The 16,236-nt window shown below is 61.6% G+C and overlaps 5 protein-coding genes across 5 annotated transcripts; all 5 read left to right on the forward strand.

The window, feature by feature from the left end:
- Nucleotides 1-278: 278 nt before the first annotated feature.
- LSCM1_00782 (uncharacterized protein) lies at nucleotides 279-593 on the forward strand (the record flags this gene model as incomplete). The annotated part of the gene is made up of 1 exon (XM_067318420.1): nucleotides 279-593. The coding sequence occupies one exon, from the start codon at nucleotides 279-281 to the stop codon at nucleotides 591-593; it is 315 nt and encodes a 104-aa protein (XP_067174525.1).
- An 870-nt stretch (nucleotides 594-1,463) lies between these two features.
- Nucleotides 1,464-3,614, forward strand: LSCM1_00783 (uncharacterized protein; the record flags this gene model as incomplete). Its single annotated transcript, XM_067318421.1, has 1 exon — nucleotides 1,464-3,614. One exon carries the CDS (start codon nucleotides 1,464-1,466, stop codon nucleotides 3,612-3,614), a length of 2,151 nt encoding a protein of 716 aa, XP_067174526.1.
- Nucleotides 3,615-4,048: 434 nt separating this feature from the next.
- LSCM1_00784 (uncharacterized protein) lies at nucleotides 4,049-5,914 on the forward strand (the record flags this gene model as incomplete). The annotated part of the gene is made up of 1 exon (XM_067318422.1): nucleotides 4,049-5,914. The coding sequence occupies one exon, from the start codon at nucleotides 4,049-4,051 to the stop codon at nucleotides 5,912-5,914; it is 1,866 nt and encodes a 621-aa protein (XP_067174527.1).
- An 822-nt stretch (nucleotides 5,915-6,736) lies between these two features.
- LSCM1_00785 (uncharacterized protein) lies at nucleotides 6,737-6,970 on the forward strand (the record flags this gene model as incomplete). The annotated part of the gene is made up of 1 exon (XM_067318423.1): nucleotides 6,737-6,970. One exon carries the CDS (start codon nucleotides 6,737-6,739, stop codon nucleotides 6,968-6,970), a length of 234 nt encoding a protein of 77 aa, XP_067174528.1.
- A 5,946-nt stretch (nucleotides 6,971-12,916) lies between these two features.
- LSCM1_00786 (uncharacterized protein) lies at nucleotides 12,917-15,682 on the forward strand (the record flags this gene model as incomplete). Its single annotated transcript, XM_067318424.1, has 1 exon — nucleotides 12,917-15,682. One exon carries the CDS (start codon nucleotides 12,917-12,919, stop codon nucleotides 15,680-15,682), a length of 2,766 nt encoding a protein of 921 aa, XP_067174529.1.
- Nucleotides 15,683-16,236: the final 554 nt, after the last annotated feature.

The raw sequence follows: 16,236 nt of genomic DNA on the forward strand, positions 1-16,236 counted from the left end.
CTCGTACACCACTAGCGCGTAATCTACTGCGTGCTTAGTAAGCGCTCTTCCCCACCACGAAGCACTGCGCCGTCTTTGCATACCCCGTATGCCTTCACTACCCGTCCAATATTCTTCCTCCCTGTCCTCACCCGGCTATTGCCCCTTTTCTGGCACACATTGGCGCCGCGCCCTTCCTCATCGCTCTCATTTCAACCAACCTGAACGCTCTGTGCCCCTCAAACGACACCCGCGCTACAGAGAAGTCTTTCCTTCAGCATTTTTCCATCGCTACGAAAATGGCCAAGAAGACGAAGTCTAAGGTGGACACGATCAACGCCAAGCTCCAGCTGGTGATGAAGTCCGGTAAGTACGTACTTGGTACGCAGCAGGCGCTGACGACCCTCCGCCAGGGCCGCAGTAAGCTGGTTGTCATCTCCAACAACTGCCCGCCCATCCGCCGTGCTGAAGTGGAATACTACTGCACCCTCAGCAAGACCCCGATCCACCACTACTCTGGCAACAACCTGGACCTTGGCACGGCGTGCGGTAAGCACTTCCGCACCTGCGTTCTGTCCGTAACAGATGTCGGTGATTCTGACATCGCTGCGTGAAGGCCACGATGGGTAATGTGAACCGACAGCTTCTCCCTATGCCGTTTTTTCCTCGTTTTAATTTGTGATGATTTCTGAGAGAAAAAAACTCAGCTGAAATTGAGAAAAAAAATAAATGTGGGCGGCCCTGAGACGGGCGCGCGCGAAACGACTGGCGGCGCCCATGCCAACCAGAAGTTCACAGCCGTAGCGGCGGCACGCGCGTGTGCCGTTGGTCACGCCGGCGATTTAAATGAAAGCAGGCAGAGAGAGTAGTGTGTCGGAGAAGGGCAAACACAGGTGTGTGCGTGTGTGGAGGAGTGAAGGACCGAGGATGCAACATAGTTGAGCCTTCTACTTGACCCTTCCCTTCGAGTGTTGCTCCGACCTCTCTCTCCGCTTGCGGAGCACCCTTTGTCCCTCCCTGCGTTTTCGCGTGGGCTTTAGAGAGACCGACGCGCGGCTCGTGCGGCGGCCGTACGCAGGTATGACGGCATCTCTCGCGCTGTCTTTCCTCACATGGCGCGATTTGGTGAGTGCAGAGGGGGGAAGGCGTGCATTTCTTCCACATGCTTCATGCCCGCTCTCCTGTACGAGGCGCATGCCCACTTCACCGCTTCCTCCTGCTCCTCCCTACCTCCCTGCCTCACCTTCAGCAGTTGCCAGCACACGCCTTCCTGCACCTCCCTCTTACTCTCGTCCTCCCTCCCCCGTTGCTTAGCAGTCGCCCGCCAAAAGGCCGTTAAAGCGAGAGAGTGCGTGGAGGTTGGCCGAGGAGACGACTGGCCGCGGTGCGCGCCTCCGTCTGTCTCGCATTCTCTGCCGCTGCCAGCGAGTGGAGCTTATCCGCTCATTTTCTTTGGTTGAGTCGATGGGGCGCGTTTTGCCAGCATGAGCACCTCAACTCGTCGCATCAGCGTCACCTCTGAGCAGCTGCAGAGCGACGCTCTTCGCGCCCAGCTCTTCAGCGCATGCTGTGCGTACGGCGTTGTGGAATGGGCGCAGTATGAGGAGGACCCAAACTACAACACCACCACAATGCACATTCAGTTCCAGAAACTGTCCAGCGCCGACCGTCTCCGCAGCGACGTGCAGCAGCGAGGGCGCTCTTGGCAGATCGAGAGCGAGCCGGCGGTGCTGTGCGTCGGCGCCGATGTGCTACTGAGTGCCGCTGAAGTGCTGCATCTTGACCGTCTTACAGCTGTGCTGCCCAGCTTCGCATGCGCGGCACTTCCAAGTCTCTCTCTCAGCAACGCCAGCACCGCGGCAGCAGCGGTCTCTGCGTCACCTACATTCGAGGAGAAAAGCTTTTTGCTACACGGCCGCAGCACTACATCGCACACCACCCTTGCCTCTTCCAAGGTCACAGCCCAGCAGGAGGCTGCCCTGTGGTCTGCGTTCGAGCAAGAATCATCTGCTGTGCGCCACAGCTGCCTCGGCCCGTACTGCGCAGTGCTGCATTTTGGCTCCCCACGCGACGCCAATGTTTTTCTCTGCCAGCACCAGCTCACTTTAGCCGAACAACATAGCATGTACGCCATTCACGTGGGTACCGCACCTGGCTGCGCCTTGGCGGTGGCGCTGCCTAAAATGTTGACCCGGCATGCACTTCCTCACTGTGCCATCGAGGGGCGCGTGGTGCGCGGCTACGTGGTGGCCATGCCCTCCAATACATACTGCGTGGTGGACGCGGGCCTCTATCCTGCCGCCGATCAGGCGAGCACCACCACGCTGGTGCACACGCACACCAACTTCTTGAGCGTGTCATTAGGTGACGAGGTGCAGGTGCAGCTGACCTCGAGTGGAGGGCTGACACTAGCTGAGGAGGGGATGGTCGGCGGCAAGCTGCTGCGCGTCACGAGCACTTCAGTTTTCTCTACTTGCCGCTCCGGCGCCAAGGCTCAGCTACTCGGTACCGCTGCGCGCACCCCTCGTACCTCGAATGTAGCGCGAGGTCGAGGTGGCGCTGCTTCAACGTCATCGCACCAGCCGGAGGCGAAACCGGGCAGTGGAGGGAGAGCAATGGACGTGATGGGGGTGGCAAGACGCGCCACCCTCAACAGCAAGCGGAGCTCAGCGGCTGACGGCGGTCGCCATGGTGCCTCAACGGTATCCAAGCCTGTAGGCGGAGCTGTTGCAAAGGCTCTCGCCAGCAAGATCTTCAAGAGCGTTCAGCAGAGGAAGGGCAGCAGTGGAGACGGAAACGACAGATCCGCAGAACGCATCTGTGCTTACCCAGCGGGTCTCGGCGCGTACGCGCGCTTGCTGGTGCGCATCGAACGGATCGAAGACGATGGCCTTCACGCCCGCTGCGCCGCTGACGCTGACAATTGCGGCTACACCGGGCCCGTCTTTATTCCCGCCGCCTTTGTGCCGGCTGGCGCCAGCAGCACCGGTCAGGGATGGCGGACGTTTGCGGTCGTGGGGGAACGCATGCATGTGGCCTTGCTTTACATGGTGGCTGTGGGTGGCAGTGCAGCAACTATGCGCGGTGTTGCATCCAAAAGAGAGGCAGACCTCCGCCGCACGGCCGTCGCCGCAGCTGCGGAGGCGGTCGGGGCCACGCCAAGAGACTCAGAAGGCAGTTTGCTCATAGCTGGAGAGACAATGACGGCAGTGGCCATGCTGAAGCTTTCGGTCGGCGATCTCGGTGTCCCGGCTGCCGAACACACATCTCGGTACTTCCCCGCCTTTCTTCTCCGCCCAGCGCTGCACGCGTCAGCGTCGCTTCGCCAAATGGTGCTTCTGCTGCCCTTGTCGGACATGGGATCGCTGGACCCCACCACTCTCTCCACCTCACCGGCTTCTCTTGTAGTTTCAGAGGTGATTAACGATACGATGCGTGGGCAGTACGCAGTGGTAGTACCATGTGCGGTCTATGCCGCGCGCCAATCACAGCGCGCAGTCGCACAAGAGCAGCGCAAGACGGCGGAAGTAGACGAGGTGAAGCGCCGACTGGCAGCAGTAATGGGTGCGGACATCCTGAAGGTGCTGAATAGTGAGATTGGGCCAGCTATGAAGCGTCCTCGCGCCGAGGACTGAGATGAAGCGTGCGCTTACTCCCTTTATGCCGCGCGTCGTCCGTGAATACCCCCCCTCCCCCCCCCACACATATGCGTAACCTCCAGACGAGAAAACTGCTGCGCGCTCTGCTACAGGGCTCAGAGCTCTGGTACTGACAGAACGGCACTGAAGAGAATCTGCCGCATAGGCGGGCATTTTTGCAGATGCCGCATTCCATACTCGGCCAAACATGCGACAATCCGCGGCACCCATCCCACCCCGCACTTTCTCTTTCCCTGACATCAACTCTCTTGTGCACCATGGTGTCGAACACGTTCTTGCCTACGGGCCAGCAGCCACGGCAAGCAACGCCACTATACATCAGCCGCTGCTGCGCGCGTGTGCGCCTCCCGCGATTGTGGTTACCTACTCTGCCCGAGTGGACTTCGCCATCTTGTGTAAGCCGAGCATGAATGGATGAGGTGAGCCTTGAGACGCTCCTTCTGGGCGGTGAGTGCCATGTTCAATGGGGCTCTCGAGGCACTTTGACGGTTCGCCGCACCGTCGAGCTGCACTCCAACAACATTCTTTACTGCTTCGAGGAACCGAAGAACTCGATGGCAAAGCACATTAGGGAAAAGGTGTATGTGGAGGGCTGCCACGTCGTCGACGGTGGCGCCTATAACGGCGCGAGCGAGCGGCTCCTGCTGTTTTTGGCAAACTATGACTACGCCGAAAAGGTGGATCTTCTCGGCAATCACCAAACCTACATACTTGCTGCAAAGATGACGACCCACGATGCGCCGCTGGGACAGGCTACGCGTAGCGCACCGCTGTCACTACCGGGCGCCGACTACGTGGTGCAGCTTTTTTTCACGGAGAAGATGCTCAAGTGGCGCCTTCTGCAGGCGATTCAGCGAGCCTCGAAGGAGTATCTGCAGCTCTTTCCGGGTGCCGACACGGTGCTCGCAACGCCCATGACGCGAACTATGGACAGCTGCGACGCACAGGAAGGGTCGTCTAGGGTAGCGGGGTCGATGGCCTCCGGTGTACCGAACCAGTTCGAGTCGAAGGTATTGGGCCGGCCCTCCCGCGATCCCCTCCACTCACGTACTGAGTCGGGCACCAGCGTCCTATCCGATCACGAGGTGCTGCAGCTATCGGACGTGCTGCGTGAGTATGAGGAACTGCAGAAGGGCAAGGGGAAGTTGGACGCCATTGGCGCACCTCTGGGGCAGCCGAAGGAGGGGGAACGCGAGGCCCCGCCGGATGACGGGGGATTCGGGACGGCGAGGTGTGTGATGGGAAGTGAAATGGGTGCAGCCGCGCCGCTGCCAAACTTACAGCTGGGGGCTCCCGAACGCCTCCGGCACTCTCCTCTGTACAAGTCATGCATCGAGAGTAAGCCCGCCAACCAGATCTGCGCGGAGTGCGGTGAGCCTTTTCCATCATGGTGCATCTTACAGCCGTTTGGCGCCTTTGTGTGCATCCAGTGCATCGGCGTGCATCGAAAGCTGTGGCCGAACAAATGCCGTGGCGCCGAGCTCGATCGGTGGCCAGAGAGCGACGTCGCGTTCATGGAAGAGCGTGGAAACGACGTCGTGAACAGCGAGCTGGAGTACTTTGTGGCCTTTCCGAATGACAGCGTCGAGTTTGCGCTGCACACGGGGCCCGTTTGGAAGCCGGTGCTGTCGTTTTCCTCCGCTGAGGCGCGTGAGTCGTTCATTCGATGGAAGTATGAGGAGCTGCTATTTACCCGGATGCGGCATCCAGACGCAACAGGGCCGCTACCGCCGCAGCCGGATCCAGTTGGGCTGGAGCGCTGTCGACTTGCTAACCTCACTCCCGCTCCAGAGGCGGTGATCCCCGCCAGTGACGCCTCCCTGGGCGCTGCCGCACCACAGCAGCAGCAGTCGCTTCTCTGTGACCAAGGTCCGCCGCGATATGCGGGATTGCTGGACATTGTCGTCAAGGAGCTGGTGGGGCCGGAGTCGCTGGCGAGTGTGGTGTGCGTGCTGACGAACGGCTTTCAATCGCTCCGCACTCGGGAGAGCCGTCGGCTGCTTCACATGCGATATTCCACGGCGTGGGATGAGCACCTGCAGCTCGGCATAGAGGGAAGAGGACAGAAACCGCTTTACTGCACTCTCTATCGCGGAAGAGGAGAGCTGCTGGCCGCTGCAGAGGTGTGGATGAAGGAGGAAGTGTTCCAGCCAGGAGCCAGCTGCATGTTCGCCTCAGAGCTGGCATGGAGCCAACTGCACAAGAAGCCCTCCCAGCGCACACCGGGAGAGTCATGGAATATTACGTTTTTGGCCTCTTACCAGCTGCTGACATGAGCCCCCCCACGTCACCTCGTAGCCCCTCCCTCCCTCCATCCACCCCTGTTTCTCTGCGGTGGCCCCGAGCCTCCGTTGCACCCCCTAAACTTTCCCTCCCCCCAAAAAACTCGCCCCATGCCCACATGCATACCACGCGCGATCGCCTGAAGATGCCTTCAGGAGGAGCTAAGAGTACCTGAAGCTGCGCCACACGCGGTGAGCAGGCTGCCATAAATCTTTCTCCATGGCAATTGCAGCATTACTGCAGGGCTACGGAAAAGTTGTGGCGGTGTATCGTGAGCCGCGCTATCGCTTTCCGCCCCTTGGCTTCCCTCCAAACTCCTTGCGTTGTTCCGTGAGGGGCAGAGCGAACGCCGTGTAGTTGCGTAGGCTCTGCGTCTCAGGCGCACAGCATATTTTACTCCCGCCCTTTCTCCTTTTCACGCCTCCGCATCGCCTCGGTGCAATCCTCATCCTGTTCCAGCGGCGGCTTAGCGTTTTTCCATGCGCAAACTTTCTCTCCCCCCAATCCGTCCTTCCCTCTGACATGCACACGCATCACTCGCCCTCTGTGGAAGGAAATTCTTCATTGGTTCGATCGAATTCCCCATAAACACCACCTCGTACACACACACACACGCACTGTGCCGCCACTACCTTGCCCAAACGTTCTCTCTTTTCCTTTAATTCGCTTGTCGCCTCATTCGCGTGTGGCAACTTCTCTGTCGTTTCGACTCCGTCTGCTCACCCCGTTTGCACACTGCGCTTTCTCTACAGCTGCGCTTCTTCCGTTTCATCTGCTTTACACACACTTCCTTCTCAAACAGGCGCAAGCGCACAATGTTTCTCACTTATCAGTTTGCCCCCATCTGGGCTGCGTTAGTCTCCGTTGTGACTTTCCTCATCTTGCGCCACTACGATCCGGTAGACCTCGACGGGTACACTGAGAAGATGCATGGTATTCCACCGGTGGCGTGTTGCTCGGCCATTGTTATTCCCCTAATCGTTCTCTTGGCTTACAACGCGACGTTGAAGATTGGACCAAAGCCGTCACGTAGCGGCACTAAAAACTAAGAACACGCCCCCTCTCCTCCCCCGGTCGGTCTTGTCGATTCTCCTGTCTGCGCTGATAGCGAGGCGAGTGTAACCACGTGAGAAACGGCGCTGCGGCGAACATCTCTGCGTTCCTGCATATATGCTGAACATGCTCCTTCAACAGCGAATCAGACAGAATTCGTATGTACATAGGACCACAGCCCACCCACGGCTCCGGCGGCGCGGCTACGCCATGCCAAGGAGCCGAGAGTCAACACAAACTGCTTGGCGCTGTCCCAGTCCCTTGCAGTGTGCCATTGCGCACAGAGCAGTCAAGGCGCATGCTTACACTCAGCGTGACTGCAACGCAGCAAAGGCAAAGGAAAGGAAAAGCAGCGGTGGGTTGTTTGTGCTCGCTGAATCACCGACACGATTCGTAGTGAGCTGGCCCGATCGTGATCATGGTAGCATGCCTGTGCTGCACAGCGCCAGCCCGGACCTCTCCGCCGACACCAAAGGTACCGCCGCCGGGCCCGCAGGCAGTCTGCGAGCTCTGTGCCTCCCCCCACCCCGAAAGAAGCGAATATGGATTTCCGACGGAGAGGATGGCCATCAGAGTCTTGGTAGACCGAGAAGAAAGAAATGATGACACAATATACATTGGCGGCGCTGATGACCGCTTGCTGATCTCATGAAGGTGTGATGACGGCAAAGTTGCCACTGCTGGAGGACGCTGATTTCGTCGTCGGCGAGGTGAGCAGGTGCAGCAGCAGCGTTTCTCTGCTCGATATGGGCGCTGTGTATCCCATGCTCGCCCCTCCACGGCCCTTTGCTGCTGCCTGTTCTGTACCATGCACCGTGTGGCCGACGACGCATCAAGCGTGAAAAGCGCCCAACGAGAGGGGGAAAAGGTCAACGGAAAAAGATGATATTCGCGTCGGCAGCGCTCACAGGTGGGTCTCGCTAAACTCGGTCGGCGTGGGCCTATTCGTCACGCGACAATATCAGCTCTTTGCTGGCGTTTCTCTACCTCTGTGCATCTGCTATCCATCGCTCCAGAGCGGGTGCGCCTCACACGAAGCGTACGAAACTGAGCACGGTCGAGCAGAGAAGAGAGCTGTGTAGGGGCGTGTCTATTCGCATGTATGCAGGTCTCGTTGCTGGGATGCATTCGCGGTTCGAAGAGCTGTGCATGTCTGATGAAGTGTGGTCTTAAGGTGCAGCCCTTCGCTCTTTCCTCTCCCTCGACGCCTCTTCTGCGCATCAGCACTGAAGCATCAAAGGCGACACGCGCACGTTTGGCGGCCGTGATCAGGAAAGCCCAACTGCAGAGGCAAGAAAGGCGCAAGAGGCTTTCTCAAGGGCAGCGCCGCCGCGCTCGGCCATGATGAAGCAACAAGAACAGGAGACTCCCATGCGCATAGCTGCTGCAGAGCGCTGCACCCAACGGAATAGCGTTGAGGAGAGTGTTTTCTCCTCTTTTGCGAAGGCGTCACAGCGTAGGCTCAGGGCGGCCCCCGCTCCCGCACACACAGGTTCGCCATGAAGCAAAAGAGGCACGCATTGCCTCGTGCAGGTTAGTGGGCGGCACTGCTCTGCCACTCGTACGTATCACTGTTAACTCGCTCAAGCGTGCCACTCTTTCCTCGGTGCGCAGGACGGCTCTTGTCCTCTTTCATCTGATCTCGCGATTGGTGTACATGTTGATGAGGCTGCTGGCGATCCCGTCGCAGCGGCTCACGAGTGACCGTCCGCTGACCTCCGCACCACAGGGTGGGCGCCGCATCGTGGTGCTCACTTCCGCAAAGGACATGGCGGACGGCAATTTCTTGTCGACTAGAAAGATTCACATTATTTTCTTTCATTTCATTGGTGCCCGCTGCCGCGCCATCTGCAAGGGGGAGCTGGCGGAGGGCGGGGAGGGAGGAAGAATGCCAAAGGAACCGTACTTGTCGTTCCTGGCCGGGAGGACTTGGGGCAAATGCACCACTTAGAGCGACTAACTCACAGGCGCCTGGCAAAAGGTGCACACGTGCAATATTTTGTATCACGTGACATGGACTCCGCACCTCTTACGCAACTGTAGCTCATCTGCGTCACGATCACCCAGCACATGCGCACCTTGATACAGTGGCTCTCGACACACGAGCAACTGTGTGCGCGCGTGCAGGGAAGCCGCCGATCTTCGTCCCGAGTCGCAGCGGTGCTGAAATGACGTTCCTGAAAGCAGCCGTGGAGCTGAAAGCATGTGCTGCCGGCGCCATGGCGGAGATGGCTGTCACTGCCGCCCTGTGCTACCCTGCAGTTCCCCTGAAGCTTAGAGGCAAGAAAGGGGGATCAGTCCTCTGAAACCGCGCGACTTACTTCACTCACCACTGGCACAGAGGGTGTATATCGAAAACAAAAGGAGACCTGCCGGGGGGGCTCACAGGTTCGCTGCAGAGCAACCGCCAGCTGTTTCACTCACCTCCCCTGTCGATAGGCTCCGGTCGAAAATTGCTGGGCAGACAACCAAAGTCATCTGGACGTGCCTCGTGCGGCGCCTGTCACGTCGGTGCTCCACCTGACTGCTACAGATGTGCCATACGGTGCGCCGTATTACTCGCCTGAGCTGTGGTCTCTGTAGAGAGGTACAGGTATTCATTGAAGTGCCGCGCGTGTGTGCAATCGAACTTTACCGCAACGGAAACAAAAGCAGCAAGCAGAAAATGCTCGCAGAAAACGGCGCATAGGGGTGCGCTGCACAGTGTCACACTAGCGGTTCTGGTCTGCGGCTTTATGGCAGTTCTTTCATCTCTCGCTGCTACAGAGAGGAAGGGGGAGGGGGAGAAGCGGCATATTTCAGTCAAGGAACACAATGGTGGAACTCATGGGCCTCTACCCCAACGTATGTCTCACTCGGCTTGCTCTCTACTTTGTCTTGCACCTGTCTTTCGCTTCGCCCTCTCCGGCTGCAGCCTACAGCCGCGAAGGACCTCATTGTATCCTCCCTCCGCTGGCCATCAATCTTCTCACCTTCGAGGCAGCTTGAGGGCATCGAGGCTCATCAGCCGCCTTGTCATCACCGCTCCTCGCATTTGTGCGCGCTACTGCTGCATTGCCAGAGGTGGCCTGCAGGGGACCTCCTTCGCCATTACAGTGCTTCAAACTACTGGCGCCGCTGAAGTGCGCCTTGCGCCCAACGACACGTGCCTTTCGCATTGTGCATGATGCACACTAGCTGGCTACTGGTGCTACTTCGATATGCGCCGCCTTCATCGGCACATTGGGTGCCGTGCTCGGATGGCGGGCTCCCCTTCAGGCGCCTCTAGAAACGCGACCTCCCTGGTTGTAGGAATAAACATGCAGGCATCGAAACCGCCGGCCAAGCCTCCTCCTGCCACTCTATCCTCCGTTACATCTGCTTCCTCTTATAGGTCGGAGCCCGCACCCGCCGCACCTGCTGCACCGCGGACCGCACCTGCTGCACCGCAGCCCGCACCTGCTGTACCGCAGCCCGCACCTGCTGCACCTGCTGCACCGCAGCCCGCACCTGCTGCACCTGCTGCACCGCAGCCCGCACCCGCCGCACCTGCTGCACCGCGGACCGCACCTGCTGCACCTGCTGTACCGCGGACCGCACCCGCCGCACCTGCTGCACCTGCTGCACCGCGGACCGCACCCGCCGCACCTGCTGTACCGCGGACCGCACCCGCCGCACCTGCTGTACCGCAGCCCGCACCCGCCGCACCTGCTGCACCTGCTGTACCGCGGACCGCACCCGCCGCACCTGCTGCACCTGCTGCACCGCAGCCCGCACCCGCCGCACCTGCTGCACCGCGGACCGCACCCGCCGCACCTGCTGCACCTGCTGCACCGCGGACCGCACCCGCCGCACCTGCTGTACCGCGGACCGCACCCGCCGCACCTGCTGTACCGCAGCCCGCACCCGCCGCACCTGCTGCACCTGCTGTACCGCGGACCGCACCCGCCGCACCTGCTGCACCTGCTGCACCGCAGCCCGCACCCGCCGCACCTGCTGCACCGCGGACCGCACCCGCCGCACCTGCTGCACCTGCTGCACCGCGGACCGCACCCGCCGCACCTGCTGTACCGCGGACCGCACCCGCCGCACCTGCTGTACCGCAGCCCGCACCCGCCGCACCTGCTGCACCTGCTGTACCGCGGACCGCACCCGCCGCACCTGCTGTACCGCAGCCCGCACCCGCCGCACCTGCTGCACCTGCTGCACCGCGGACCGCACCTGCTGCACCTGCTGCACCGCGGACCGCACCCGCCGCACCTGCTGTACCGCGGACCGCACCCGCCGCACCTGCTGTACCGCAGCCCGCACCCGCCGCACCTGCTGCACCTGCTGCACCGCGGACCGCACCTGCTGCACCTGCTGTACCGCAGCCCGCACCCGCCGCACCTGCTGTACCGCGGACCGCACCCGCCGCACCTGCTGTACCGCGGACCGCACCTGCTGCACCTGCTGCACCGCGGACCGCACCCGCCGCACCTGCTGCACCTGCTGCACCGCGGACCGCACCCGCCGCACCTGCTGTACCGCGGACCGCACCCGCCGCACCTGCTGCACCGCGGACCGCACCTGCTGCACCTGCTGCACCGCAGCCCGCACCCGCCGCACCTGCTGCACCGCGGACCGCACCTGCTGCACCTGCTGCACCGCGGACCGCACCCGCCGCACCTGCTGTACCGCGGACCGCACCCGCCGCACCTGCTGTACCGCAGCCCGCACCCGCCGCACCTGCTGCACCTGCTGCACCGCGGACCGCACCTGCTGCACCTGCTGTACCGCAGCCCGCACCCGCCGCACCTGCTGTACCGCGGACCGCACCCGCCGCACCTGCTGCACCTGCTGCACCGCGGACCGCACCCGCCGCACCTGCTGTACCGCGGACCGCACCCGCCGCACCTGCTGCACCGCGGACCGCACCTGCTGCACCTGCTGCACCGCAGCCCGCACCCGCCGCACCTGCTGCACCGCGGACCGCACCTGCTGCACCTGCTGCACCGCGGACCGCACCCGCCGCACCTGCTGCACCTGCTGTACCGCGGACCGCACCCGCCGCACCTGCTGTACCGCGGACCGCACCCGCCGCACCTGCTGTACCGCAGCCCGCACCCGCCGCACCTGCTGCACCTGCTGTACCGCGGACCGCACCCGCCGCACCTGCTGTACCGCAGCCCGCACCCGCCGCACCTGCTGCACCTGCTGCACCGCGGACCGCACCTGCTGCACCTGCTGCACCGCGGACCGCACCCGCCGCACCTGCTGTACCGCGGACCGCACCCGCCGCACCTGCTGTACCGCAGCCCGCACCCGCCGCACCTGCTGCACCTGCTGCACCGCGGACCGCACCTGCTGCACCTGCTGTACCGCAGCCCGCACCCGCCGCACCTGCTGCACCGCGGACCGCACCCGCCGCACCTGCTGTACCGCAGCCCGCACCCGCCGCACCTGCTGCACCGCGGACCGCACCTGCTGCACCTGCTGCACCGCAGCCCGCACCCGCCGCACCTGCTGCACCGCGGACCGCACCTGCTGCACCTGCTGCACCGCGGACCGCACCCGCCGCACCTGCTGCACCTGCTGTACCGCGGACCGCACCTGCTGCACCGCGGACCGCACCTGCTGCACCTGCTGCACCTGCTGTACCGCGGACCGCACCTGCTGCACCGCGGACCGCACCTGCTGCACCGCAGCCCGCACCCTATGATCTGGGGAGGGAGGAGTCAGAGAAGAGCAGTGCACATGGATTAAGTGATGATGTTGGACTCCAAAGATGTGCAAACAGAGGTTTGACATCTCAAGCGCTCGGGCGCTCGTACTGTGGTCGGCAACACAGCGGGTTAAGCACGCTAGTGCTTGCTGAGGCGGCTCTTTCAAGTGTTTCCGAAGATGCTGCTGTACCTTTTCAGCATCCCTCGGTACCCCCGCGGGCTACTTCATCGACACATGCTCACATTGCGCCTCCTTCCATGAGTGTGGCGCTGGAACCGGACAGCAAGGCCACCGAAGGAAAGCTTTTCGAGGCTCTTCAACCCTCGCTGTCCACGCGTATCGAGGCTGCCGTGCGACAGGGCAAAGCAGCGCATTCCACGAAGGCTTCTCGTTCAGGTCAGCAGCCGTTGGTAGAGCAACTTGATCGAGATAGTCTTTGTGAGGTCGCGGAGACGCTCGCTGATTCTTCCGGGCCTGCCGAAGAAGAGGCTGCTGGGGATTGGGCGTGGGCCAAGCGAGAAGAGCGACTGCAACCACTTCCGGCGTCGATATCCGGCAGCATCGATCAGCATGAGATCCCGGCTGAGATAGGAGGTGACGACAGCAGCAATGTCAGTGAGAGCACTACCGTGGGGCCGAGTGGTAATGAGCTTTCAGAGGGTGAGTCGACGGCTCCTGCAGAGGCCGCAACGGTGGAGCGGTTGCCCGGTGATCTGTGGTGCAGTGCACACGCGGCAAGCTCTGAGAAAGGCACCAGCTCGCCGCCGAGCTCCCCATGGACGGATGACAGTGATGCGCGCCTTGTCGTATCAAGTTCTGTCACACCTCGACTGTACGCAATTACGGTGCAGTTACGAGGGCCTCCGTCGAGCCCAATGGCTTGTGTCAAAGCCGTGGCAGACGCATTGAACGCGGTGGAGGCGCACTGCGAGGCGGCCATCACCACCCACGCTGCAGGCAGGGCCAACTCGACGCTGAGTGCAGCACCGGAGATAACTGTAACATGGTGCGCTTTGCCGAAGTGCCCCTTCTTCGTGGCGACCCAAAGTCCAGCTGAGCTGCCGTTAACGCAGCGTGTGAGTTATGTGGAGGCGAAGGAGGCGGTGATGAAGCGGTTCCACCACCTTGTGGCACGATTCAGAGAGCGCGTATGTTTTGTCGCCGTGGCCATCTCCGCATCTGTGCATGACTTTGGCGCAGAGGTGTTTTTCGCATGCCCAGTGCGGCGGCTGCTCTCTGAGGGGGAAGCGTTTTGTGATGAAAGCAACAATGCGGCAGCACCGGTCGGGCCGTCTTCGCTTCTTGGTGCCACCATCTCGGTTGGGTTCCCGTTGAGCCGCGCAGGAATTTTCCCCTCGAGCTCCACAGTCGCCTCCCTGCAACGACTCTGTGGGTCATTCCACACGGTGAAATGGGTACCCGTGCTGCACACGTACGACGCGAGCGGCCTGGCTGATGTTGGGTTGCTGAGCCTCCACGACGCTGTCACTGGCGCCTCGGGCAAGAGGAAGGCGAAGCAATGGCCGCTGTTGCTTGAGCAGTTCATCCTTGGGCACGTGTGTCAGTCCTCTGCGCAGCGTCGGCGCGTTGTGGAGATGTTCTTGTGGAGTGGCGGCTTTTACGACGCTGCGGCGCGTCGTCAGACAGCTGGCGCCATGGCAGCAGATATCGCAGACGCTTGGCACGCGTATGCAGTGGAGGCCCTTAGTCGGCATCCGTCATCCACCGACGCGGACGCTGCGCGAGGAGATGCTGCGAGCGCCGCCAGAGCTCAGCAACTTCTGGCAACACCCCCCTGTAGGGCTGCGGCTCATGCTGTGCAGGTGCGCACGAGGTCTCTCCGCCACGCTCTCCCTCCTCTGCCGCACTACCGCTTCCTTGCTTTCCCGCATGCGCAGCATTCTCTGTGGATGAGTAAGATGCAAACACTGTCCACCACAGTCGAGTCCGCTGGAGCAGCCGTGCTCCTCGACTGCTCTGATAAGGCTTTGAGGCACACTTTGGAGTTGGTGGAGGCGCATCTCGTTGGCACCGCAGCGCAGCGGGACCGTCTGCCCTACCTGAACGTCGTGCTGCTTGGAGAGGCTGCCGCTGCGCAGCTGGTTCTCCGACGCCTGCCCTGCGCTGCTGTCATCTCTTCCGCGTCTGCCTTTTACGAACTGGGGCATGCCTCTGTGCAGCAGGTGCGCCTCTACGCCTCGCCTAAGTGGCCAACGGATCTTCAGCAGGACACTCTGTTGGCAGCGTTGACTTACCTTCAGCGTCGTGGAGTACCTCACATCGTCGCCGCTAGCGCGGCGCCACAGCGGCTTCTGCTAGCACTTTGTGAAGAGGCGGTGCTGCTTGCACATTCGCTGCCAGATGCCACGACTGTCGAATCCGCTGCCAAGGCGCAGCTGGGACTTTTTGTGGGGCCTTTCAGCCTCATGGACGCCTACGGCACCGTTGCTGTTGCTTCCATGGCAGCGGAGGAGCGGACGCGGGCTGCGGCGGCCAGGGACGTAGCGACTCGAGCTGCTGTGGCCCCCGTGTACCGACTGGAGAGCTGCATGCGGTCTATGGCTCGTGATGGACTCCTGGGAGCAAGAGGTCCGCGTGGAGGCTTTTACGGTCCTGCTGCGGAAATGAAGAGAAGGGGTGTGGCTGCTCCGCTGCTTCGCGAGGCGGTGCTGAGCACGTACATTCGTCATGGAATGACTCCAGCTGAGGTGGGCGACCGGCTTCGCGCAGCCGTGTTGAACGTGGCGTGCGAGCTGCTCACCGATGGCGAGGTACAGCGGGCCGATGATGTTGACCTCTTGTCGATGAGTGCCCTCGGCTGGCGGGAGGAGACCGGAGGTGTTCTTTATCAGGTGGATCACCTGGGGGCGGATGCCCTGCCACGGCTGGTGGGGCACATGACATGTTTGGCCTCCACAGGTATTGCACCACACCTCGCTCCTCATCCTTTGCTTTTGCGCATGGTTGCAGAGAAGGTGCGCTTCGCCAACCTCAACACTAGTGGCCTGCTTTCACAAGTGTAGGGCGGTGCGTTTGGCCCCGTCATGTGCCTACGTGTGCACATGGCCTCTCTCTTTGCCGAGTGTCTTTGCCGCACGGCTACTTTGTTGTCAGCGTGAGGGTAGACGGAGAAGCTTGTGCGCGGCACCCCTCCCTGCGGTCCCTCCCAGATGGTCCGGTTTACAGTCTCACTCGTCTGATCTCACTCATATTGCCAAGCACGGTTTCAGCTGTCGGAGCGGTAGTGGACGAGGGGCGTCTCTCCCACGTCGTGCGATGGCTCTGGGTGGGGCTCGCGTGGCGGCGCCGTTGTTAAGTGAGCAGGGCGCTTTAGCGAATACGCTTCTGTTCGGGTGAAGCGAATGAATTGCACATCGTTCACCGCGTTGCTCATACGCACTACACTGTGCGCTCACGTACGTCCTGTCGGCTTGCGTTCACTTCCTCTCCCTTCGTGCCTTTGTCTTGCTTCCCTTTTGTCCGGCGTGACGGTGCCGACCGGGACGCTTTCTCATGCGGGTATGTATGACGTGCAACGGCCCTCATATGCCCCCCCCCCCCCACTCACACGCGAACG

Source organism: Leishmania martiniquensis, chromosome 35 (assembly GCF_017916325.1).
Source record: "Leishmania martiniquensis isolate LSCM1 chromosome 35, whole genome shotgun sequence".
NCBI lineage: Eukaryota > Euglenozoa > Kinetoplastea > Trypanosomatida > Trypanosomatidae > Leishmania > Leishmania martiniquensis.